This window comes from Dromaius novaehollandiae, chromosome 1, assembly GCF_036370855.1.
Source record: "Dromaius novaehollandiae isolate bDroNov1 chromosome 1, bDroNov1.hap1, whole genome shotgun sequence".
In the NCBI taxonomy this organism is placed as follows: domain Eukaryota; kingdom Metazoa; phylum Chordata; class Aves; order Casuariiformes; family Dromaiidae; genus Dromaius; species Dromaius novaehollandiae.
Window position 1 is genome coordinate 149,911,263 of NC_088098.1, and position 26,653 is coordinate 149,937,915.

General features: G+C 38.1%; 1 protein-coding gene across 3 annotated transcripts; it reads left to right on the forward strand.

Moving 5' to 3' along the window:
- The first annotated feature begins 1,036 nt into the window (after positions 1–1,036).
- IL1RL1 (interleukin 1 receptor like 1) lies at positions 1,037–26,653 on the forward strand. 3 transcript variants are annotated; one of them, XM_026103156.2, is made up of 13 exons: positions 1,037–1,150; positions 5,685–5,786; positions 6,084–6,211; positions 6,692–6,762; positions 9,615–9,816; positions 10,115–10,283; positions 10,370–10,532; positions 13,116–13,184; positions 13,970–14,102; positions 14,193–14,344; positions 20,929–21,072; positions 21,836–21,994; positions 25,896–26,653. In XM_026103156.2, exons 4-13 carry the CDS (start codon positions 6,699–6,701, stop codon positions 26,240–26,242), a joined length of 1,602 nt encoding a protein of 533 aa, XP_025958941.1. In that variant the 5' UTR covers positions 1,037–1,150; positions 5,685–5,786; positions 6,084–6,211; positions 6,692–6,698; the 3' UTR covers positions 26,243–26,653. The 3 variants fall into 3 exon arrangements, with proteins under 3 accessions (XP_025958941.1, XP_025958939.1, XP_025958943.1); XM_026103154.2 differs by lacking the exon at positions 1,037–1,150 and having other exon boundaries at positions 5,156–5,786; positions 6,084–6,274; XM_026103158.2 differs by lacking the exons at positions 1,037–1,150; positions 6,084–6,211 and having other exon boundaries at positions 5,156–5,786.

Below are 26,653 nucleotides of genomic sequence, written 5' to 3' on the forward strand. Positions count from 1 at the left end.
GATAAATAGTATTATTAACTCTGCTGGGGAAAAAAAATAAAGTTTTTGAATGATGATGGTATAAATTCTTATGACTTAAAAAAAAAATGAAACATTGATTTTCAAAAAACTCATTAGAGGTTATTCTACTAAGGTGCCCAAGGATGATTTGTCCATGGATTTTGCCTGATTTTGTACTGACATTGCCCCTTTAGACTTGCTGCTGCACAAGAAAGGGACAGTTTGGGACCTTTGTTCTGGTGTGCCTGTGTTTAGTAGTGGTGCTTGTAAGGCTGCTCAGCTGTCATGCATGGTGGTCCCTAAAACTGTCTTCCTGATGTGCAGTGGTACTGGCGGCCCATCCTTGTCTCCCAAGTACTTGCTCATGTAAGCACACTACACTTGGCCATTTTCATCGTCGTGGCGATTTTTCCCACTCCCACTTGTTCTCCCACAGTTGCTCCTGAGTTTCTTGTGAAACTGCTCTGTCCTTCAGCCTCCTTTCCTCCCCTTTATTTAGCTTCTAGTTCAGAAAACTGGTTTCTCAGGTGCCTTCTTTTATCAACTTAATGTCAGCAAAGCCGTTGCTCTCCCTGAAAACTGTTGCTGTTACTGCAGTGATATTTATAGCTACTCCCAGGAACTGCTGCCTGACTAGGCCTTTTCATGCAACTGTCATGTATTTCCACTTCCCACTGTCAGCTCAAGGTCCTATGGAAGATGTCACTCGTTTTCAGCAAAATCGATTATAAAGCACCCTCTGCCAGCTGAGCATTCCTTCTTTGTTATCTCAAGGCATGTGAGAAAGCCAATAATAGCCAGAAGATTTATTGCAATATAATCATGTTAAAATGGCATGGTTTGTGATTAATGGCAAATGTATTCTCCTGGTAAAAGAGATACGATTAATTTGAACTATGAGATGTTGTCTCTGATAGGTACCCAAGGTTACTAAAGTAATTTGCATGTTTACCAGCAGATAAGTTCTGTTCAGTGGGAGGTGTCTTAAAGTGAAGTTATATATCTTGTTCCTACGGATATGCGTTTCAGAAGCCAGTTAAAAAGAGTTCCCCGTAATCTCTGGTACATGCTGCAGTACAGAAATCAGTGCAGAGGATCCAGCCAGCCACACAGACAAAACCAGTTGTCTGCTTTCTGCATTTTCCAGATGGTAGGTTGAATTTTTACATTATCATTGCTGCTGGAAATAGTATTTTATAAGAAACTTTATTTCAGTTCACTTATGTGCTTCTTTATCTCAAGAAAAACTATTAGATTAATAAAGGGGACACATTTATAGACAAATACAGGTAGACAAATAATTTTGGGACCAACATAAAGACTTCCCTTATAATGAAGTATATTTAGAAATGCATTTATCTTCTGTTTTCTGACATATTTCTACTAATGATTAAAAGACATGGAATATATTTACTGTGCAAAGGATTCTTCGGAATTTAATACATTAACGTACTTTACTGTTTCTAAAATTTTGTAAGAATAATGCATATAGCAATTCTAGCATCGCCATATTTTCACACTGGAATTCCTAAATTGTACACTTACAGCTGTGACTGGTTAATTATTGTGATTGCTAGTTCTAGAATGAGTTCAATGCTGCTCTTGCTATTTTAATAGCATTTCCAGTCAGAATGGATATTTTGGTTTGATAAAAGAGTGAAAATAACACTCAGAAGGTGAATGAATGATGTGCGTCTTAGTAAACATATCTCACACTATTGTTTTTTTACGGCATTTTTACACTGTAGAGTCTGTTAAGCTTTTAAAAGCAGAAATGACAATAACATTTTCATCTTTTTTTAGTATGCAGTTTCATCTTCTTTTAGTATGCAGTTTTTAATGCATTTGTTTTTAGTATTCATTATGTTTATTCACTTATATAAACAGTACTATAAACAGTTTGTTGTCAAATGCAATTTTGGAAAAAGTCACAAAAATGTGTTATTAACATAGTTGCCTTTGGGCAAGCAAAGACTCCAGTCTCATAGATTACAACTCCTGTAGCATAACTATGAAGTTCCCAGTTCTTTTGTCTTCTGTTGAAATTGCATCATTAGGGGCTATAAATTGACATATTCAGATAATTATGCCAAATGCACTGTATTTGGATCAAGTGCTTTTTTCAGCATCAGACTGAAGTCTTCTTTCCCTGAGAGAAGCTTAGAATTATGCTCTTAAAATACAGTTATTCATGAGAAAAACACTGATGAATTATAAGAGGAAATAGATTTATGGAAAATGTGTCCCCCCCTCCCCCAATATTAGGAATCTAAATTTAGGGTATACTGAGGACACAAACATCTGGTATGCAGATTTATCTTCAGACAAATATAATAAAATATAAGTTCTAAATAAATTTGCACAAGCAGGGAGAAAGAAACATCCTCTCATAACTATTTTCATAAATCATGGCCTTTGTATCACAGTATTCAAGCTATAGGAACCTCTTTCTTTTGACTGGGACATAAGGAGTCTTGCTGCCTTTGCCTTTTGTTTCATAATATGCTTTTCATTTGGTCCAAGTATCACAGATGCTTGGATGCGTTCGTTTTGTTTTGCATTGAGTAATGCCACAAAAAACCCTAAAGCACTAGTGAATCAGTCCCTATCTTGCTATTTTTTAATCTAGAAGTGCCACCTCTGCTTGACTTTCTTTTGAGGTAATTTGGTGGTTTGCTGCTGACTTAAGTGGAAAATGGAAACAGAATTAAATTGTTGTTCTTTTAATTCCCCAAGCTCAGTATTTTCAGGAAATGTCTCTTTAATTATAGACCATATACTACACATAATGTATTCATGAAACCTGAACTATACTTAAACTGCTGCCTATACACAGTGACTTTTAAAAATATGGAGTAAATTACTAAAGCAATCATCAAAGCTAGCTGGAGAGAATCTGTTCTTGCAGCACAACTGATTTGTGCTCCTTTGTGCCCTTGGTGCATGTTGGTAGCCCAGCATGTATAAGATCTCTCAAAGACATACTTTTTCAAGGAACAGCAAACTAAATACAACAGTCAGCAAATACAACATTAAGCAAATACAAAGTTCTTATCTCTGGATTGTTCTGTCCCCTATTAGAAGAGCTGGTGAGGGTGAATATTTGGCTCTCAGCCATTCCTGAACGAAGTTGTCTTTAAAAAGCGGAGAAAGCCCAGCTCCTTGCCACTTTTTATTAATGATCAAACTTAAATTTCTAGGGCTGGGAGTAGCAATTGTAACGAATGAATCACCAGTATTTCCTATAGCCGTATCAGTTGAGGCCAAATACAAAATAGATGCTTACAAATAAAATATCAAATGAGAAAGAACCTGACTTTAGGCAGTCTCCAAATCTAATCTATGAAATTGATTTTCTTTAAAAATCAATCTTTTTCTTTTGTCAGCTTGCTTAAGTATCTGCTTGCTTAACAGAACAGCTCTAAGAAGTAGTGGGACAGTTAAATATATAGTTGCTGGCATACCTCCTTTGGGACAAATATGTTCATAGAGCGGAACCAAAAACTTGGAGGAAAAAAGTCACAGTAGAGGAGAAAAGATATTCTGAATCTTTTTTTCATGCCTGTATAATTATTAATTTTCAAATAATTTAATGATATTAGATTCTAGTCATTATTCAGCTCAGAGTTCTTCACTTAGCTGACTTTTAGGGTCTGTTTGCAGACTGTTCATTTTGGAGATTCAGTTGATACAAACGCATCTAATCTCAGTTGTATGAACTAGCCCTGCTGCAGCTTGTCTTGCATGTCATGTTTGCATATGAATATACACATATATATATTTTGCATAATATAGACATTCAATACCTGATGGAAAAGCACTTTGGAAAGCTGCATAAATACCGTTTGGATGGTTTCACCTACCTGTGCTAGTTCTGATTATGTATATATACCCTGCTGCAGTCCCAGCCTTGCCATCAGTCCTTCGCAGAATAAGCATGACATGACAAACATTTGCTGGTACCAAATAGTTAAGTCAGCTTGCGAAACTGGTCATCTGGCCAGACAGTTCTAGGAAGAAAAGGTCTCTTCTGCATAAGCCAATGCTAAGCAGCAAAGTTGCAACAGTCAGCTGTAACTAGAGACAATGAATTATTGGGAATGATCCTCATATATCTGGCAGATGTGAGAAAGCTCATGAACTGGAAGTGCAAAAAGTCATTTCTATGAGGAAAAAACAAGTGGGACATATGCTAACAAAAGCTGATTTGAACTAATAAAGGTACATATAATGATAGGTAACAAAAGAGTAAATTGATTAGAAATTAATACAGGGCATGAAGGGTTGTTTTAGAGCAGATGTGTATTATAACAAGGCACAGTGAAACCAAGTCAAGGAAAATCTGATCTCAGGAAGAATGGAGCTAGATGCCAGTGTTTCAATTTTATCCAAAGACAGAAATGGAATATGTAGGTATCTCATATATTGTGGAAATAAGGTGCACAATTCAGCATGCCAGAAAAACTTTTATTGTGATTTGTTACTCAGAAGATCACTACAAATGTATTTATCAAATGTTGCTTATATTAGCTGAACAGTGAACTGTATTCCAAATGTGTGCAGGACATTTGCATCTCCCTTTTCTTTCTCAGGAGAATATGGAGCCATGTGTCCCTATATCATTTTTCAACTGCTATTGATGCAGACCTCAGCTGATGAATGAAGTTAATAGAATTGTTGGCAAATATAAATCTGTTCAGGTCCTGAATTAGATTCAGGCCTCTAATAACCTGGTCACATGAAACTCAGCTTCCGATTCCCACCTGCCAATCTAGTTTGCTCCCTGATAATTTTAGAAATCATAGATAATGTTAGATAATGTTAGAAGCTTCTGCTCCAAAGGGTGAACAAAGACAAATGCTTTACTGTGTCGATGCTGTGAGTTTTGTTAGGGTGATGTTTTGCTCTGTGTCCTTGTTCCCTGATGGCCTACAGTGTCCCAGGTCACTCCTGAACTCCCTTCTGGACCAAACGATTCATTCCTTCCAGGACAAAATTTCTGATGCTTACAGTGCTGAAAAATAGCTTCTAAAAATCTGTTAAACTGGCCTAAGATTTCCTTAAAATTAAATAAATTGGTGAACTGCAGGTTCTTGTATGTGGTGCACTTCTCCAATTGTAAAGAAAGTGAGCAGCTACTCACACAAATTGATTCTAGGAGTGCTTAGCTGCTCACTTACTTCCTGTTATAGGCTTTGCACCAGCCTTGCCATGCTATTAATGGGGAGATGCCATTTTTGGTCTAAACCTCATATTTTCTGTGATTTATGACTATCTTTGCAAAGTATCATATACACTGAAACTTTCACGCTTCTCTCTCCAAAAGTTAGTTACTATTTTTAAAAGTTAAGGAGTAAATCTCTGACTGTTATCAAACTTGCTAAAAGAAGAAACTTTCCACATCAATATAAAGCCAATGAAATTTCTGAAAGCTCAAAATCAAGTTTGTTCTAAATTTCAGACTTGGCAAAAACATAGGTTTTCCTGAGGCCCATCAATGTTTGTTTAGTCTGGAAATCTTTGGCACAGAAATAAAAATTCCTTGCAGTAAGTGTGACGACAGTACTTATCCTGCTTGTACATTTCTTGCCTATTTTTCACTACTATTCCTGTGTTTGCTGCCTGCAGGATAAAGTATTATAATTCATTTCTAACTTGGTTTCTCTTGAAAACTCATCTACCAGCTGTAGCACCATGGGACCACTTCTTCCTTATATAGGATAATAGAACCCACCGCTCTGTAATCTGCAGTTAAGGAAAGTATTTGGACAAAAGCTTTATTAATGGTAAGTACAATGCTTAAATTTGCTTAATATAGTTGGATTGCATGTCTGCTGTCTCCTGAGATATTCATAGATTAGGTTGAAGCTAATGTCCACAAACATATAGCCAATTTCTTTAATAAAGGGGTTTGCTGAGGAGTGCCTGAGCGATGCTGTCAAGTTTGAATTATACCTGGTGCACGTCAATTAGACACAAATAAAACACATCAATGAAGCACAGTGTCAGCCTTACTGCTGTTAAGAGTGCAATGTATATTCCTTTACCTACTTTACCAGTCCATTTCTTCACTTCTCCTTCAGGTTAGTATTGCTGGTGGCACTCATCTCTTTCTGTTCCTACTGCTAACCACTTAGAAGTGAGAAGCTGTCATTGAAGACACCTCCACTTCAATAAGAAGCAAAGAAAGTGCTGTTGTGCACCTAAGCAGGTGATCGGATGTAGGCTAGTGTATATACTTTCAAATACAGGATCAAATCTTTTTTAAATCAAGGTACATTTTTTTCACACTTCATTATGAAGAGAATGCCAAAGTGCATTTAGCTTCCTTTTCAACCAACCAACCAACCAAACAAACAAACCAAAAGAGGCTTCTGTCTGAGGCCCAGCTTGGCAGAGTAATCTTTCCCCCCTATTAAATTAACTCACAACGGTAATTCTAAAGGAACATCAAGTATTGCATTGATGCAATTCACTGAGCGAAGAGCATAGTCTCAAAGCTGCAAAAACAGCTCTAAACGCACACACACATGCACACGCACGCATTCTGTACAGAGCTCCTCATGTGACTCAGTTTATCATTGTATGACACTGTTATCTGTCAATAGATGCATATCAGTAACATGGCAATAGCATAACTGATGAAGTCAAAGTATATTCTGAGATATCAATGCTTTTCTTTCTGATTTAGAGATAGGATGTGGTGTGTACACTTGATCTTCCTATCTGCTTTCTTCTTGGTTTCCATGACATCAGAATCATGTAAGTCACGTTTTAAAAATATATTTTGTGATTAAATTCATTCTGCAGAAACGTGTAGGCTGTTAACATCAGTAATTTTTTTAAATGTAAAATTAGCGAGTTTATCTCAAGCTGCAAATCACAGCTTAAAATTAGCTTTACATACCATTTTCTCCGTATATTAAAACGCACCCAGTACTGTCCATTTCTGTGACATTAAGTCTAAGTGGTTCTTCTGCTCCTTGGCATCTTTACAAGCTGAAAGAAAGTCTCTCTGAAAGAATTTGAGAACAGCTGGTATTCTAGGCCCCAGATGGGTAAAGTCTCTAAAAGCACATTTAGATCTCACTGAACAGGACACATGCATAGGTTCTTTGCTGACCTAGGGACCTTCCTTGGGACTAGACCCATTGCTCATTAAAAATGCTTTATAATATCCTGTTTTGTGGGGTGTTCACCCACAAATGCAGTGGAATAGTGGTGCTCCCCTGGACATGGGGGATATTCAAAACAATAGGCTCTTTCTGGTGGGTCAGCTGGACTATCCCTGCAATCATTACCGGCCAGTGACTTAGCATTATGGAGCACTCATGTCGTTCTAGTCTCCAGCCTGGCTGCTTATTTGTCTGAAAAATATCGTAAGATATCTATCTCTAAATATTAGCCTGTATTCTCAGTTTTTCAATATGAATGCTAATTTACAAATAAATTGTATCTATTAAGAGGCCAAATTCTGTTACAAGATTTGCCAAGATAATTTTCCCTGATGTCATTGAATTTAGATGAGGCCTCTCATTTTCTCTGTGTTGTCTCTCCTCCTCTATTTTTTTCCTGAAGAATGGTGTATTTCCCATGTTTTCCCTTCTCGGTGGGGCAATGCCCCCCCCTTCCTCACACCCCTGACACTTCCCACTGTATTTGCAGGGCCCATGGGAGGCAATGGTGTGAAAATGACATGCTTGGGAATACACATATGATGTGCCTAATTTAGATGCCTGAGTTAGGAAGCAAGGCTGTATGTAATGCCAACAGGGAAGGATGGCTTCTTTAGAAAGAGATCCAGAGCAGAACCCAACTGTTCAGCAGATAGATAGAGAGACTTATCACCTGACTTGTGCACCTACACATCGATAGCCAGGAAGTGAGAATACTTCTTCAGTGTCATTTTTGATGGGGAGACTTTCCCCATTATTCTTTATTCTTTATTTGGTTACCTTTTCTCATTTTCTTCTTCCTTGACTTATCGTAACTCTTCTACCAACTTGCCAATCTCCAGCCTTGCTGATTTTCTCATCCTTCTTTTCTCTAAAATGCAATTTAAATTTCATTTAAGAATATCTATTTTCAGCAGCTAGTTCATTAGTCAGGTATCTGGGCACTTAAGCCATCTGTCAGTATTGCCTGTTTAAAGTTTCTCTGGGCCACCTGCAGTATTCAAAAGTTGAAATAGTCTCAGTTAAAAAAAAAAAAAAAAAAAGGATTTAGTGTCTTACTCCCAGCTCTTTCCACTTTTCTCTTTTGTGTGTGCGTGAGTGTGTGAGTGTGCCTGTGGTTTGTTTTCCTAAGCTGCTTTTTTTTTCCTGTTTCTTTCTACTCTCTTTTCACCTTTCCATCAGATTCTTCTTTTCTGTCTTTTACACTTTAATATTTTTACATTCTTGTGAACTTCAAAAAGAACCTCTTCTGAATTTTGGTGTTTGTTTTGATGATCTTATTTACAGACTTCCTTCTTCTACTAGTTTTTCCCTTGGGAAGAAAAAAGAAATGTATTGATTTTCTTCTTCATTAAAAAAGCAGAGCAAGGACTCTTTTCTGTTGTAGAAACAAATATGCATTAGACCAAAGCAAGCTAGGCTAACTTTGTAGTAGAATGTTAAAGCCAATGCTTTTCATTGTGAAAGACCTGTATTTAAATCCCTGTTTAGAATAACAGCGGGACTTGAAGTAAAGATTTACATAAGTTCATTTCAATAAATCACTATTTTCCAATTTAAAAAATCAGCTTTTTTACTGTATGTCTGGCTTGAATTTATTTATTTGTTCTGTCCTACACAGTAGTTATTATTTTTGCAAATAACTTGCTGCATAAGCCAATGTTTTCATAAAAAAAGTCTGCTGGGAATGAGTTTGCTATACATTGTCTCTGAAAGTTTGATCTTTAGATTTAAGCTAACGCAGTTTTGCCCAGAGTAGAGGTGATGTGTTACCAAGGACTCAAGATTTATTTTGGAAGTTGCCGAGGTAGCTAAGACATTTTTATTCCTTAATTCCTTGTTTTTATTGCTATGTGAGAGGCAACTGTGCCCTTGACAGAGCTAGCAGAACGAAATGTGTTCTGCAGAGTGTGCGTGCATCCTCTCTGGTAGTGGGAGACATCAGACTAGCCTTGCACAAAAGTAGATAAGGGAGCATTCACATATTTCTGTTCTGCTGGTCTAGCAGGGGGACCAGTGAGGTAAGGAAAAATGATGTGGGCAGTGTGTCTTCAGCCACCAGAGATGGCTGCAGAAGAAAGCATCTCACCATGTCCTCAGAAGGTGGACCTGGACTTGTGGCAGCTCAGCTGATGGGCAGGAACTTGCTCAGCCACCAGAAGAGGGCTGTGCTGATGAACCTTCTGATGGTTTAAAGTGTCTTTAGTTAAAACGGTACTGCCCTGTGCTAGAACAGGTCAAAACTATGCAGGGAGGTCACAGGATGTGGTGCATGAATGCATGGCTTCTTCTGGGGTTGGATTGTACTTTTCTACTGGGCAGATATAAAACATAAAGGATGAAATACTCATCCAAAGATATTAGTGCCAAGTTCTCCTCTGTCTTCAATGGGCTAAGGTTTAATTAATCTGAGATCTTTTGTCTTTTGTTCATTTGCAGTTGATGCAATGGAAGGTGATGCTTTAGTTATAAAATGCCCCCCACCGAGTTCATATGTTAGAGTCACCTGGTATCACACAGAGACTAAGAAAATAATTCCTGCAGAAGAAGAAGGATCACGAACATTTTCCTTAAAAAGATTACTTTGGTTTCTGCCTACTTCTAGAGAAGATTCTGGAAACTATACTTGTGTTGTACATTAGTAAGTGCAACATTGAAAAATGAAAGGTGTAAGACTGCAAAAAACATGCATGTTTTAATAATAGGTTCTACTTGTTCTTCTATCTATGTAACAATAGCCATTTTCATGGTGTACATCAATTTTTGTAACTTTCATTCTGCAATTGCTATTTTTATAAAGGGTGACTAAAAAACAAAATGCAACTGAACTACAGTAATCACCTATGTGTTTATAAAACAGGACTCACATTTGCTACAAATATTCAATATATCCCATATAAATATGCTGTCATTTACATACCTGTATTCTGTTTTTAAAGTTCAAATAATATCACAAAAGAGTTCAACGTAAGTGTGCAGGTGCATCCGTACAAGCAAGGAATATGTTTCCCAAGTCAGATACGTTATCCAAATGACACCGGAAGAGGAAAAATCATTTGTCCTACATTTGACAATTATAAGAATGCTACTATCGTCCAGTGGTACAAGGTAAATAAAACCCTGACAGCGCAATTGTAAAGCAGATCACTGTGAGTAGCTATATGCAGCCAAATAATGAAAGCTTTCTTTTCAAGGATTGCAAACCTCTACAAGGAGAGAGATACTTCAAGAGAGATAAATATATTTTTATTAACAATCCAGGAAAAGAGGATGATGGATATTATACTTGTCAATTTATCTACACACACAACGGAAATGCGTTTAATGTATCAGCAACAAGAATTTTCGTAAGTAATGGTAAGAGGATGATTTTATAGCTTGCTAATACTCCTGTCTCCTTAAAGCAAAGGAAACTCTTTTTTTACATTACAGAGATTTTCTGCTGGTTTGTTGTGACTTTTTGATGAAACTTTAAATCAGCTTTTTATATGTGAATGTTATGGATGAGAATCCAAATGGAGTAGGATAGGGCTACATTCTTATGTGGCTTCAAACATTTTTTTGATAAAAGTTTCTGATTACTCTGGTTACATACTGTGGTTGTGTTGGCTGTCTGATAGTGCTCAGTTCTGGAGCAAAGTGTCTCTTTAGTGGGGTACCACAAAGCTCTGCTTTCTATTTGTTTTGGGGCAAAGTTATGTAGCTAATGAGGATCACTTGGTGATCTCATTCATTGCATCGCTGATGTGCTAACAGCCTCCAATCAATACTTTCTGGTGCATCTGGATTATCTAACATTTATTTGACAAAAGGACTAACAAATGCTGTTGCGTTTGTCCTGAATAAGACATCTTCTGTGTAGGACCAGAGTGGGGTATATACATATGCACGAATGGAGTGGAGCTCAGTGATTACTCTGCCTTTGTTTTTTGGAATACGGCCAACATGACTGACATGTATGGACTTTGGCATTGCTTCTAGGATGCACCCTCTTCAGGGAGGGCTACTATTTGGACAGCAGTCAGGGGAAGAGCATGCCAACAGTCAACCATTCCAGATTGTATCAACCTGCAAGACTTCCAAATGTGTCTGCAATCAGATTAATGCAAAAGGAGTTAGCTGTTTTTTTTCTTTTATTGTAAAAATAGATAATGTTCATTTGCAGACTGATATCAAAGCTTTTTTCTTTGGGAAGGCATACAGCTTTGTGGGCAGAATACTAATTTAGAAGGTAGGCACCTTCATTCCAGTTTTGCTGCTGTGCACCGGTCTCAGTACAGCTTTTCATTCTGATTATCCTGAGCTAGACAGGAGAGATTTGTGTTGAAGACTACTACACTTTAGATTTGGAGATGTGGTGCCTCCCCTCCCCCTCTACCATGTAATAAACTGTTGGTCTACATGACACCTCTCTGCCTAACACTTCAGCTTTGTCTGAATGTGCTTTCATCAAACTTCCCTAACCAGTCAAGGATATTGTCCTGTTTTAGTTATATTGAAAATTGTGGGTTTTTTATCTGGCACAGAGCCATCCAAAATGACAGAAGCCTTTGCCACATCCAGGCAGATTCCTTCATTTCAAAGCCAATTTGACTTTTTGTGAAATCAGTGTGGAAAGAAGGGATTGCAACATAACTTGTGAAATCTGAGTCTCTTGAGTCTGCTCCAGAGTTTTTATCAAATTCAAAATATTCAACACCAACTTTCTCAAGTTCTTATTAGCCCTTAGAATTAGTGTGCTGGTTGAGTGAAGCTGTTATGTGGCATTTATAGTAAAGTAAATGAAGTAAATCCCTGTTGCCTTGCAGATCCACATAGACCCAGAGGAACTTCAACCTCTTAAGATATTAACATTAATATATAGTTATGACATTACTGTCTTTCTCCTGACATCTTTTTTTCCCAGATCCAGCTAGTGAAAATTAAAAACAGTTAGGATGAGGAAAGAGAATTGCTTTTCTGACAGCCTGGCATCCAGGGGATTAAATATGTTCCTACAGATTTTTTGGAGAGCTGTGGTTATGGGATTCACAGAGGTGCCTTGAGAAAGAAAAGCTTAATGAGGAAAAAGCAATGAGCAGGCAAAGTGGGTGGAGTGGGAAGTATGAGATAGATAGTATAAAGGGCAAGAAAAGAAGAGAAATGCAACAGGGGAAAAAATCCCAAAGAACTGAATGCCTACATCAGGTTGAGTGGCTGGATGTCGTTTGGCTTGTACGTATCGATTTTTGTTGGAGAGAGAAAGTAAATATATCAATGGAAAAGTAGTGTTCCCATAAACCAAAGAAGTTTATGATGAGGGATATTCAATGTCATGGCAGACTGATGTAGTGGGAAGCAGTTTTGTATCTAATGTGTGCAGACAGTGCACAGAGGCCAAGACTTGGATGTGCTCAGATGTCAGACTATAGAGATGGGGGGGAAACAAAGGTGAACACAGGCAGCTGTAGGCTAGCGGGTCCCCATTTCATATAATGCATAAATTTTATATCATTGATATAAATAATTTCGTAAATATCTGAAGGAATTTCTTCATCTCTTTTTAAAAACAGATTTTTGCTCTGCTTAAGAGCAACATAAGTAACTGAGGAAACACACAAACTGTATTTGTTTTTTTTCCATTCAGCAGGTGTAACAATACTTGAGAAAATAAAACATCTCCTTTCTTGTTATGAACAAATGTAAAAATTAAATAAATGGGGAGAAAATACTTAAACTATTAACATGTAAATTCACATGGACAGACTCCCCAGAAAAGTTTGGTTATAGAAGTAAAATCAGATGATCCCAGCAGACTTCTGACACACTGTTGTAGTGTTAGTTTGCAATTTTACTTAGAGATGCTAAAGTAGTAGCAGTACAGATTATATTCATTATCTTATAAAACACATTTTCACATCTTTCTAATGTGTGCATTCTTTCTCTCCCTAATTCCTAAAGCAAAATACTCACTACTGCCTCCTCAAATTTTATTTCCAAAACAAAATGATGTAACAGAAGTGGATCTTGGTAAGTACAGACTTTAAATCACTTTTTGAAACAACATTTTTTGATGGCCTAATGAACTTGGGGATTTTGAAGAAGACTTAATAATGGAATTTATCATTACGTTTTTGCACTATAATTTTAACCTGTTTTAATTCAACCCAGGCCCAGTGATGTGGAGTTAGATATATTTGATGGGCTTTTTAGGCATTAAGTTGCAGTTTAAGGGGATTTAAACAACCTATTCTACTTTCACTGTGATAGACTAGGATTACTTGCACAGTCAGTTATTACTTCTCAGCTGAAGGTGCAACAGCTTCCATGCACTGCAAAGAGGGCTTTAACTAAATACCTTGAAATTGTCTGATGGTACCCTTTACAGAGAAGTTTGGACTATTTTTGCAACACAGGCTTACCTGAAATAATATAAACTGAAATTAAATGATGTCCCTGTAAGTTTGTGTGTAAATCACCATTTACTTTTCTTCAATATTTCCTCAATAATTGCTTAAGTGCATTAAGCATCAGCAAGTGAAGTCTATATCGCCTTTCTAACCTAATACAAACATAAATAATTCCTTTTGTAATCCTTTTTGCTGCAGTGGATCATTTGTTTAAACCTTCTTTTACTATTTCTTCTTAAGTATCTTCTATGCACTCTTTTCAGCTTTAATTCAGAGAAAAAGTCAAAATTGTTAAGGCAAAACTGGAAGGTAGTGTAAAGATTTGTAGTAAAAGATGTTATGAGGGAAATAAAGTTATACTTGTTTTCTTCATGGAATATTTACAAGTCTCTGTATCTTGATTAGGTGCTGCTTTGTCTCTGAAATGTCAGGCCCGTCTGGGGATTAAGAAACAGCCTATAGCTGTTGTCACATGGGATGTGAATAACAGCCCAGTAAAAAAGTTAGATTTTTCAAGATTTCATGAAGAAACTCTTTCGTAAGTACATATAACATGGAATAATCTTTCTTCTGTGCAAATTCTGCCTAGCTATTAACAGCCAACAGTAACAGCTTTTTTCTCTATTAGTTTTGAAGGACATGATCATGAATATTATAGAGAGACCACTTTACATATTACTGAAATAAAAAAGGAAGATCTTCAGGCAAATTTCACATGTGTAGCAGTGAATGAAATGGGAAACACAAAGGCCAAGGTGACACTACAACTGAAGGCACAATGTAAGGGTGGAATCTTTTTGTTGTATATTCTTACAGTCTTTACACTCAGTTTGAAATGTCAAAAATATGTTGGTGATATTACTATTACTATTATTTCCATTAAGAAAAGAAAAAAAGAGTCTGCTATGCACTGAAGTCGGAGGCAAAATTTCCATGGCCACAAAATTTCTTGGGGTTGCCTCTGCCAGGGAGGGGGCATTAGTCAAATGGTACCAGTGAGAGATTATGAAGAGCAGGACAACGTTCCAGCCCTGCATTAAGAATATCCTGTTTCTAGGATGATCCTGCTTAGTGGCAAATTTCTCTTGCCTTGAAGGCATGCACTGCACCTGAATTTGAAGCACCTTGGTTTAATGTAGTCTTCTATAGAAAAAGGACTCAGGTTGTAAAGGAGCCTCTGTAAATGAGTGCCTGGCAAAGAACTGACCTCTTATTTTGTCAGCATTGTTAAAATGCATTATGAGAAGCAGCGATTCATCTTCTTTTGAGAATTAAACTGTTGTTTCTAGTGCAGAACAATGCCAGAAAATAAGGCAAACATTAAAAGCAGAGTTTCAGCTGCCAGTTTGCTTTCCTTCTCTCATGTTCCCTCCCCTCGTCTTTCCCATACCACATCCATCGCTGTAGTGCCTTGTTTTTTAGTTGAACATTAAGTGGTGTGATTAACTTCGGCCACGTCTGGCTTCATCCTCTCTCCCCCTGTTGACTGTTTGCCAGATAGATAGAGTTGTGAGTGTCACATTGCAGACTTTCTCTTGGTTTCAGTTTCAAAGTCATAATTGCAATCATTTCTGTCAGAAAAGGAGACACAAGGACAGTAAATGGTGAGGTCTAAGATGATCTTTAGTTCCTGTGAGAATTTGTTCCGTGGTGGTAGTCAGACCCCAGAGAAGACACTGTCTCCAGCACCACCGAGCTTGACTCTTATAATATAAATGATTGTGCCTGTGGAGGCACAACAAAAAGCTGTGGTCAATGGCTTCCCTTCTTATTCTTTCAGATATGCTGGGTCACCAAGGACCTTGAGAAGAAATCAAGAGGCCTTTAACTAGACTTAGTTTTCTATGAGAGAATGGCACAGAGTAGGAACAGGTTTACTGTGATCCACACAGCAACGTCATGCAATATTCTTGACTATTTATGACTACAAGATTATGGCTTCAAGCCTACACATATTTCCTTGCTGTAGCCTAGAGAGAAAGGGATGTAGGTGAATTGGAACAGAGGATAGGTCATCATTCAGCACACGGCACAGAATCCCACCAGAGGAAGGTAACAGGAGATGTTTTATTTGAATATTACTGAGTAAGAGCGTAGCATAGCTCAGGAAGCTAGCAGCACACATCAGCTCTGGGCTGAATTACCTGAGTGTGGAAGTGTACTTGTGATGAAAGGGAAGGAAACTGGAGTGTAGTACTGCATAATGCTTCCTGCTGTAGTTCAGCCAATACAAGTCCTTTACTGACCCCCCAAACAAACTATATGAAGAAATGACTATATGAAGGAATGAATATATTTGATACTCTGCATTCATTAAGTGATTCATTAAGCCTGATTCCTTCTGTACACAAATCTTATTTTGTTTTTATCCATAGGTCTTCAGTAAATGTTCATGAAAGCTCTTGACTGTGACCCACTTTGCTGCTGCCTGTTTTGTGTGGATGTCTATTCCCTTCTCCTTGTTGCTGCTATTGTCAAGACGCCTGCTTCTGCTACTCATCACTGTTGGTGTAAGCGATGCTACATCCAGAGATGGTTATGCTCTGCTTTAGTTTTCTTCACTCGTTCCTCACACAGCTCAGCAATATTTATGCTAAAACAATGATAGCTTGCCTCTATGTATAATAAAAATGCTGCAGTGTTTTCTTTGTGCCTCATGCCCTGTAATTATGCAATAAAAATGTGTACTGTTCTTTTTGTTTTTTGCTTTAATGAAAAAGCAGGTTTTAAAAAATCCATGGTTGTTCCTTTGTCTTTTCTGCAGCCTACTTTTGCCACCCACTTACTATAATGTTAACACAATCTTGCTCTGTATTCTGGATTTTTCTCGAGACATTCAGTCAGGCTTACGTTATGGTTACATTATGGTTATTTGTAGCACAGACTTCTGACAGGCAGTAAGAGATCAACAACAGGTGTTCTGCCACCTAAGACTGAAATGAAGCAGTTTTGGGGGCATTTCATGAACTATTTAAATGGTGTGCAGTAGCACAGATGACAGGTTAAGGGAGGAAGTGAAGATGTTGTAGGTGATCACATTGTTAGAACCTGTTTTTTCTTACAGTAATAGTCTCTTTCTTCAAAAACTTGCTGAATGAGTGATTTCGCCCATCACATAGAAAGTTTCAATGGGAACTAGGAATTAATTATAATCTTCTGAGCCATAATTAAATACTTTAACCACTAGTTCATCGTTAGCCATATCATTTTAATTAATTAATAATTTGCATTGATAACAATAGTAATCCACATAAGAATTAAAAATTGCTAAAGAGAACAGTGAAGAAAAATGAGAGGTTTCTTTCACAGGCAAGGGTGGTGACAGTTGTTTGTTTTTATCTCCATGGCAAACAAATATACTCCCTTAATAGTGCCAGGAAAGGTTGTGATTGGCACAGCTGCTTAACTTTTCACAGGAAAAAAGTGTATTTTACAGTTTAGGATATATGCTATGTAAATATGCACATATTCACATGTGTATGTGAAGAAAAGTGCAGGAAGGTGAATGTAGTATCTGTCCCAAGAATTTCTTTTTACTTCTCTTTTTAAATATGAGATAAATGCTGCAACTCAATGCCTGCTAGGAGAAACTAATTAGCTCTTTAGAAGTGATCTACATGATCTAAGTATGTCAGTTACGAGAAGTAATGCAATGCAGTCAGCTCCATTTGGTGTGATTTGGCATTATCTAGATGAGGAACACTTTCTCTTTCAGACACAGGGAAATCAGACACATTCTCTCTCTGTTTTAATAGCAGAATTTTAGTGAGGATTTGGCTATGAACTTTGACAATTTCTATAACTATGCAATTTCTATAACTTGCTTTCATCTGTCCCTCCAGGAAGTGCCAATGTCCACATCTTTCAACTGCTGCTGCTACATTCAGAGGCTGCTGCTCCTCATGCTGAGGAAGTTCTTTCTCTGTCTTTTCTCACCCATCCCTTGCAAAGTCTTTGATCATCCCCAGGCAATATGGAACCATTCTGCAACACAATTTCCCATCTTTCCTCTCTCCATTTTTCCTGAGGTTCTCTGATATCTTCTGACTCCTTAATGTTCTTAAAAACATTCCTATGTCTGTTAATCCTTCTTTACAGAAAATATGGGCTGCCTCATTTCCTGCCATATCTTTCAGTCCTGAGTCTCCCTTTCTAATTCCAGAAATGGTGATGATCGCATATTCCACATTCCTCCTCTACCACAAGATATGCTCTGAGATCATCTGCATAACTTTTTGTGTGGTGTTGATCTCTGTTCACTGCAAGGCTGAGGAATTTGTGACAACTTTTAATTCCCTTTTCTTTCTTCTTTCATGGCTAAGATGTAGCTAGTCTTGCCAGACACCTGGCAAGAGGCAGAGACTCTGCCTGCCAGACTACTCAGTTGCCCTCCACAGCTGCTTGGTATCTCTCATGCTGGAAGATACCATCTCTCCAATATGAGACAAACTGATCAGCTGTACTGTTCAAGCAAATTCAGCTCATTTTGATTGCAGCAGATTGACACTCATAGGAGTAGTTCTGCTGGCAGAGCTGGGACACTTGACTCCTGACAGAGAGGCAAGGACAAGTAATTGTTGAAACACTGGAAGTGTTAACTCCTTCCACCAGCAGAGCTGAGTCAGGATAGGAAAATTGCTTCAGCATCCCTTTAATCTGTCTTCTAGGGAATACAAGGGCTGTCTGAATATCTCCAAAATGCCTCCCTCTAATTAAACTATAAGCTGCCACGGGCTTCTTCCAGTCCCCTGTCTTCATTCAGAGGTGATTAAATCACTGGCATTACATGGGTCTGACCCGCAAGTATCATCTTGTTTCTTCCTGAGTTAGTATTGCTCTCTTCTCATTCACAGATGGCTAGAGGAATACAAATCTTCCTGTTGTGAACTCTCTGCTAGGTACGATGCCAGAAATTCACATCATTCTGAATAGAGTTCAGCCCAGAACATCAGGTCTGTTCTTTCTCAGAGACGTTTAACACTGGACCTAACCTTTCGACTCATCTCTGGTAGATGGATGTGGACAGGAATTCCAGACCCAGCTCTCTGTCTTTACTGTCTGGATGTGTTCAACTGCAAAACCAATGAAGTTATAAAAAAGTTCTTCAGCATCTGTTTGGAGATGCCTTCAGATGTCCTCTTCTGACTTATTTTCTTTAGTCTCTCAAATATTGTTTTTTTGTGAGCAGAAAATTATGCATTCTCATTACTTTTGAATACAAATACGTAATTTTAAAAGACTATTCATGAACTCTCTGGTGCTAAATAGTGCAGCGAAGTCAAATGGAGATTCAGGATCTGAATAGCCTTGTTGAAGGCCTCCAAAAGTGGCTTCTGGCTGCAGCCCTCATTGTGCTGAATTATAGATGATTTATTCCAGAGAAATGAGAGGCCAAGTCAGCCGTACTGAGAACTGAATCTGCTCTTCCAGGAAGACCCCTGTGGGGGTTCTTGTCTGAGTCTTTACAAGTTTTATAAGCATGGGAATTTTATGACTTTTTTCAGCCTTGGTCTGATTAGTGGAAAATTAAATGTAAACAGCTCCTTTAAGGTTCATAATTACAGAAGCTGGTGTTGGAACTATTTTTCTAGCCATTTGCTAGATATTTAGGCAATGGGTTAGAACAGTGTTTGTGCAGGCATGCTGTCAACAAATGAAATAGTAAGAAACAGTGGCAACCTCTGTTCCTTGGATCATCCTCACCAGGCAGTGAGAGGAGTTTTCTGATATTGTCTGTGTATGTATTAATAGGGAAAATGGATCAAATCATAAATTTGAAGAAGTTCACAAGGGCAACATTCCTTCATAGGCACCATATGACATAGTTGCTGCTAGTAGATAGCCAAATGCCCTTATGAAAGCAACTGGTTGTTTGCTTGCCCACATTAATCTTATTGGAGGGATGTTTCCCCAGACCTCCCAGTTCTGGAGCAGCTAGGCTTCATCAGGTGCCTGATGGCATGATGTTTCTTTTTCTCTTTAAATGGCCAAGAAATCACAGAAAAGTCCCAAAGCAGTTGTATTATTATAAATAGAGAGTGATGAATTGTCACACTGGGCAGGAAAAAGTAGGTGAAGAAGAGGCATTGCAAATAGAAATCTCTTACCCAGGTTTAGCTATCTGAAAGAAAATGTACATGGAAGTGCTCTGAGTCCACATATTAAAACCAAGAGGAATGGAATCATGTATCTTTCACTTGCTTTGGAGCAGATTTCTACTAAGAGGCAAATGCTGTTACTCTTCTCTCCAAAGGGATAATGCATCCTCCTTGTATAATTGCTGTATACTTTCTTTGATATTTTAATTTCAAACTTGGCTATCTGGAATCATACTGTTTTCAGTACTGAATCCTGGATGAATTCAATACATCCAGAACATAGGCCAACAATGTCTTCTTCAGCTTTGTGGCTCTAACAATCTGTGGATTTAAGCTTTTGAACTCTCTAATGTAAGGTTGGAGGGAGTTAGAAATTATCTTGCTTCTAGCTCTCTTACTGCAGCAGGACCAGATGTCATGTAGAGAATGTACTCATCTAGATTAACTTCAATTACATGAATTACAGAACAAGAGGAAGTTTGGGCTGTTACAGGAACACAGATATTCCCTAGAAGAGTGTCAGTCACAACCTCATCCAAAATAAGCTGTGAGTCTACAATAGCACAGAATTGATAGCTGCAGTCCTTGATAGTGTCTGAGGCTGAGGATCAGATTCAAGAGCTCTTCCAAGAGGCAAGCTGGAACTGCAGTGGGTGACATCTTTCTTTCTGATTCTTCCTTACTCATCATTGGTATTTTATGCTCCCCAAAGAAAGAGGAGGGGGAGAATCTCATCTGCCTCCAAAATAGTTTATCTTATTTTTATGAACAGGACTTGTTCTGGTTTCCTGCTTGTTTTACATACTTTGTTCTTATCTTGCAGATTTTATTATTTGCATGTTTCTCTGTACCCTTTGTACATCTATACCACAAGTCTATGCTTGCCCATTTGTGGCCACTTACTATTTTTATACTTATGCTCAACTGTGTTATGAAATGCATATATACCATTGTTGTTTATGTTATTAACAGTGTTACAATGTTACAAAATACTTGTACATTGTTGCCAGCTGTGATAGTTTAGTACACTTCTGTCTGTGTTCAAAGCCAGCAACTATTAATTATGCTCTGCTTAATATGCTTCTGCGAAACAGAGGTGCAACAGGCCTCTCTTTTGGCTAATCCAACGTGGAAGGAAAAAGTTTTGCAGTATCTGTTGTGAACTCCTTAGAGCCATACCAGTAGTAAGGATACAAGAGGCTGAGGTTTCAGCCCACATGTCAACTTCTGTACAGCTAATGCTTTCTTTATTTCTCTTCTTTGCAGTGGATCATCCCCGTGTCCTCATGATCATAGGATTTCTAGTTCTGTTAATAATAATAGCAGTCTCTGTTGTACTTTATCAGTCTTTCCGAGTTGATATTGTCCTATTGTATCGGGAGATATTTCAACCCTACTCAGTCAAGGATGGTGAGTAAGAATTGTGCAAAAAGGTTAAAAAAAAAAGGAAGAGGCATGTTATATGGAAATCTCTGAATTTGAAAGTTTCTTACCAAACTCATATGACCTCATAGCCTGATTCTTCACTCTCTCCTGCTTTCTGAAATCATTTAGGCTAAGGAAGGGATACAATGATCTGCACCAGATAGGAAGGAAGGAAATATTTCAGATTAGAAAGCAAATGGTATGAAGAAAAACATATTTGAACAAAATGAAAAAAGACAGAAGGAAATATTTGACTTGGTACTTGGTTCTGACTGCAAGACCACTTCCTGAGTAAAGAGGCCTTTTACTCAGAAATGGGATATTTCATGGGAACAATGAGTAATTTCCTCAAGGAGGAAGAATCCAAGTGAAGCCTCTTGTCTTATAAGACAAAGGCTGCTAACAGTCTATTGTATTACTGAAATAACAAATGCTGAGCTTCATCTCTGTTTCATCCCAATGTGCATCTTACTCTACATACTTTGGGATACAGCCTTCATAATACAAAGGTTGGCTTCCTCAAACTTACAAACACACAAGACATAACAACTGAGCATAGAAAAACACCAAACATGCACAGTCTCTATTTTCCAAATGTGTCCAATGATATATATTATTCAAATTAGCATTATTATTCAATTTAGATCTATTTCAAAGACTTTTTTAAAAAATTTCTTTTCTAGCTCTTGCAATAGACAGCTCTAATCTATGTTAATGCCATGAACTTTCTTCTTGTTCTACCTTGCAGATGGGAAGATATATGATGCATATGTTATCTACCCAAAAAGCCACACCAGTGAAGCTAATTTTGTGGGATATTTTGTTTACCATATTCTGCCAGATGTTCTAGAAAATGAATGTGGATATAAATTATGCATTTATGGGAGAGATATATGTCCTGGCGAAGGTAAGTTTCAGACTATATTAGGCTTGAATGCCTTGTGAAGTTGGAGTGAACTGCGATTCTACTCCCTTTTGGGAGTATAGGAGGTCCCTCTATATTCCTAAGCAGGCTACTGGTCTCATCAGCAGCTCTGTGTGTGTATTGTTCTTTCAGGCAAGGTAATGAAAGGGCACTTTGCGTGGTGGTGTTCTAAGGAAAGTAAGTTGTAGGGTAGTAGCACAAATTGTTTACTACCTCCTTGGGTCATGCAGAAAATGTGACCTGAACTGCGACACTTTTAGACATACACCTGCTCTTTGGGTAGTGAACTGCATAGCCATTATTCAGGCAAAGCCACAACTAAACCATGCATGAGCGGGTCTCTAAGAAACTGAAGAGGAGAAAACCACAGACTAAGCTGAGAAATTAATCCTGCTGTTATCGCTCAGGGTTTTTTAACCTGTGACAAGAGTGTTCAAGTTACAGGAAGTTCAATTTCTGTTCACTGAAATGACCTATTTTCACTTGACACAATTTCTAGTATTAATCAAGGAGGCAGTTTGTATTCTTTATTCTATTTTGCTTGTCTTCCAAACTGGATTTAATCTGTAAAATTAATCTGTGTTATTTTTCATATGAACATCTCTACATTATCTCTTATGTCGGCAGGCATCTAGGTGCTTTCTGCCTTCCTCCAGAGCTAACATGTCTGTTTATCTTGTGCTCTGGTGTTCTGTGGACTAGATGTTCTCTCCCTGTCAGAATGAAGTCATGGAGCCAATGTTGACACATTTTCAATTACATATTTCTGAAATCAGCACTGGGCCAGGTGTCATTCAACTGCCCAGAGCTGGGATAAGATCCTTGATCTCCTTCTCTTCTGGAGAGTGGCAAAAGTTCTGCCAGCCCTTGAGAAAAACCACTGCAACACAGACGTAAGAAAAAGCTACACAGGTGACTGAGCCAGGCCATACCCAGCATACCAGATACAGAACAAGGAACTAACAGTAGTTCATGAAACTGTCAATGACAAAAACTTACACAACTTGTTCAAGTGATTAGGGACAGGAAACTATTTTGTTATGGGACATCACTGTTCAGCTGTGGTTTACAGAGGGCAATCACAAATAAAACTGTGCATGGCATACAATGAGGCAAAGACTCAGGGACTAACAGGGAATCTAACAAGTTGCCTGAAAACAAAAACTTTTTTACTGTACCAAGCCAAGAATTGGTGCCTGTAAAGCAGGAGTTTGCCAGACTGAAGACTCACACTGCCATTCTTGGACAGTGAGTATCTTCCATTTGATTTATTCAGTCTGATTTCAGTCTTACTCAGACTGCTGTCCTTCCTTCTCTTTCACAGCCTTCTGTTTTTCCCTTCTTTGTCCATTCTCTTCCCCCAAAATGCTTTCACTTGGGTGAAAGAGATATTCAGAATCTGTCTGTCACTGGGAGCACTTAAAAGTTCACTGCTTCTAGGCAGTTGGACATTTACCTACACACTTTCCCATCTTAGTCACTTGCCTCTCTTGATTCCAGTTTATTTCTTGCTTTTTCTCAAAACGGCAATCTTCTGCTCTTGAGCCTTTTGTTGAGGGTACCAGATTCTGAAATCCAAAACCTTAGAATTGAAAATATGCTAAGTGCAGAACTAATCAGGAGTATTTTAAAAGAATACCACTACTAGTTACTGTGATCTTTCCTGAACATGTATCATAGCATTTGATGAATCATATTTTTCACTGCAAGACTCCATGTATTTCAGAAAAAAACTGTTCAGAGGATGTGAAATGGAATTATTACTTTGAGAAGTGTTCACGACTTAGTTCCAGAGCAGAGCTCTGTAACTTGTAACTTATGTTCTCCCAATAATACAGAAAGTTAAGCAGAATGATCCAAGTGAAGAACATCACTGCACAGCTGTTGGGCTCCCATTTGCCTTCTTAAACTAGCATTCTGTTGTCCTAGTCATACTGATTAATGGCATTTTCTACAACATAATAACTGTCTGAAGAGGTCCAAATGCAAGTATTACCCAGTAAATCAAGAGGTTTCATCAACATAACATCTATTCCTGTGATGGTATCACTGTCCTGCCAATTGCATTTTTTGCCACAGAGTCTAACACTGCCAGAGCTGCTGTATTTATAATACAAAAAAACATAAGAAAATAACACAAGAACAGGCAATGACTGGACCACTGCTGCACATAGCTAAGTATCCTATCTCTAACAGTTGCCATGGGCAAAGATCTGGAAAAGAATTTAAGAATAGGACAAGCTTACATGATACTTCCTCTGTTGCATTCTCCCAGTAGTTTGTGGACTTCAGAGACTGGAATTTTTGTGTGTAGTAGGTGCTGTTAGATTTTTCTTTCACAGCATTTTCTGCCACTTTTTGAACCCATATAAACTTTGGCCATCTACAAAACTGGTCACAATGAATTCCATAGTTGAAATATTTGCAGCATGTAGCCCATCCTTCCACCTGTCACAAGTATGGCATCACAAATCCAAATGGAAAGGAATATACCATCTCAGTTCCATGGTCTCTCCGTCCTGGGCACAGTGAGCTGCACTTCAAAACTTCAAGAGAAAATTTAAAAACTGTTATTATGGGAACCAAACATACAGCAGTTGCTGCTTACCTTATTTTTCTCATCTTCCACAGGATTTCCTAACATCTGGCTAATCTAATGAAAAAGAAGAAAATGAAAGCAGTTAGAACTGGTGCACATCACAGAAAGGCAAATTCTATGTGAATAATGCTCTCAGGGTTGAGAAACAGGGCAGAGAAGTCATTCAAGGGATCCTCTTCCTGATCTAGGGACTAAAAAAGCTGGATCTCTCTGAGATTGAGAAGACCCTTGCAACGGCTTGGCAGCCCCTGGCAAAGCAAAAGAAGATGCAAGTGATTTACTGATGATATCAGTACCAGTGGCTTTGTCAAAAACATGCTGCATCACCTTTCCTTAGCTCCCACCTCCTTCCTTTGGCCCAGCATCACATGCTCCCATCCAAACAACTCCAGCTTATATTCTACAGGAAACTCTTCTGGCTAGCTCGGACCAGCATTTCAATAGAAAGGCTCTCATCTACAGTGCTCCTCACACAGTCATCATGGCAGGTTGTTGAGAACAGCAGCTCCTGGAAGCTTGACTTGGAGCTTTCCAAACTATCCCAGATGTTTCTTCCATGGCATGCCAGTTCTTGAGTTCCCTAGGCACAACCCTCCATCATCACTGCCCTAATTGTGGTTGATCAGCCCTTCCTAACCTGGCAGTGGGCAAGCAGAAAATCACCCTTTATCATGCTGAAATACAAATGCTACATCTGCCCTGTCCAGACTTGCAGCACAGTCAATTGACACTTATGACACTTCAGCACTTGATACTTGTTTCATAAGTCCTCTTTGCGCACTGCTTGGTGCTCCAGGTGAGGCAGCAGGGTGGATGCCAACACAATACACAGGTTAGCATATCAATTAGCATAAAATAGCTCAGCAGACTTAATGCACCCTCTAGAAGTAAATAAGGCTTTTAGAAGTAATAGTCACCAAAATGTCCCCAAATGGTTAATTTTCATTAGTAAGTATTGCAGGATCTGTCTGTAAATCACTAACCTCAATGGTATAAAATTCCTTATATGGAAACAGATGGATCAAGAACAAAATTGGTATAATCTGGAAATTCCTAACAATTCCTAAGTATAATTAAAATATTAAGGTTTCAGTTAGCGAGAACATCTGAAAGGAAACTACGATTACTGTGAGCTCTTCAGCTTTTTTCCTAATGAAAAAAATGTATCAGATTGAAAAGAGACAGGTTATTTCTGGTTAGAAAGCAATGGAAATGAAATGCCTAAACACAAAATAGTTTAAAAAAGAGATTTCACGGTCTCTTCATATTCTTGTACATTTTTAGATACAGCCAGTGCAATCGAGAAGAGGATACAGAAGAGCAGACGGCTGATCATCATTCTAACACACCAGTCGATTAATTGTGAAGATCTTGCTTATGATCAGCATATTGCTTTATACAATGCCCTCATTCAAAATGATACGAAGGTGATCCTTCTGGAAATGGAGATAATTGGGACTTATGAGAAGCTTCAAGAATCTCTTAGGTATATTATCAAGCAGCAAGGTACCATCAAATGGAAAGAGCCACCCACAGGACACCAACAGTCATCCAATTCTAAGTTCTGGAAACATGTGAGGTACCACATGCCACTGACACACAAGACTTCATACTCAGCTAATGCTGGGTGAACAGTGAGTCTAAGAAAATACTGATATATTAGCAGCCTGAACCATGCACCTGTATTTCCTTTTCCTTCTAGTAGGCACAGGATTTTGCAGTATGGAAATTTGGTTGTGTTTTTTCACTTTTTTTTTCAATCCTTCAATTGAGTAAAGATAAGGCAAACTGAAAAAGCAGGTCTGGGGAACTGAACAGAGTTTGTAGAGGTATCAGAATTCTGTAAATAGCTCATTTAGACTGAGTGCAGCATTTATGTCCTGAATTGACATGGGAAACACAATGTACACATATTCTTTCTATACATACATACACATACAACTGAAAGTTTTGATTCTGAATAGCTGAACATTCTGCAGATTTGCATTATGTTTCAAATGCATTTGATTCAATAAATGTCTTCTATATTATTCTACTAGAAA

What these genes read in the sequence shown, in the direction of transcription:
- IL1RL1 (XM_026103156.2), top strand. Translation starts at nt 6,699, where the DNA reads ATGTGGTGTGTACACTTGATCTTCCTATCTGCTTTCTTCTTGGTTTCC. An exon ending in AAGAATTTTCGTAAGTAATG is followed by an intron (nt 10,533 to 13,115) that starts GTAAGAGGATGA and finishes TAATTCCTAAAG; the next exon opens with CAAAATACTCACTACTGCCT. An exon ending in AGATATATGTCCTGGCGAAG is followed by an intron (nt 21,995 to 25,895) that starts GTAAGTTTCAGA and finishes GTACATTTTTAG; the next exon opens with ATACAGCCAGTGCAATCGAG.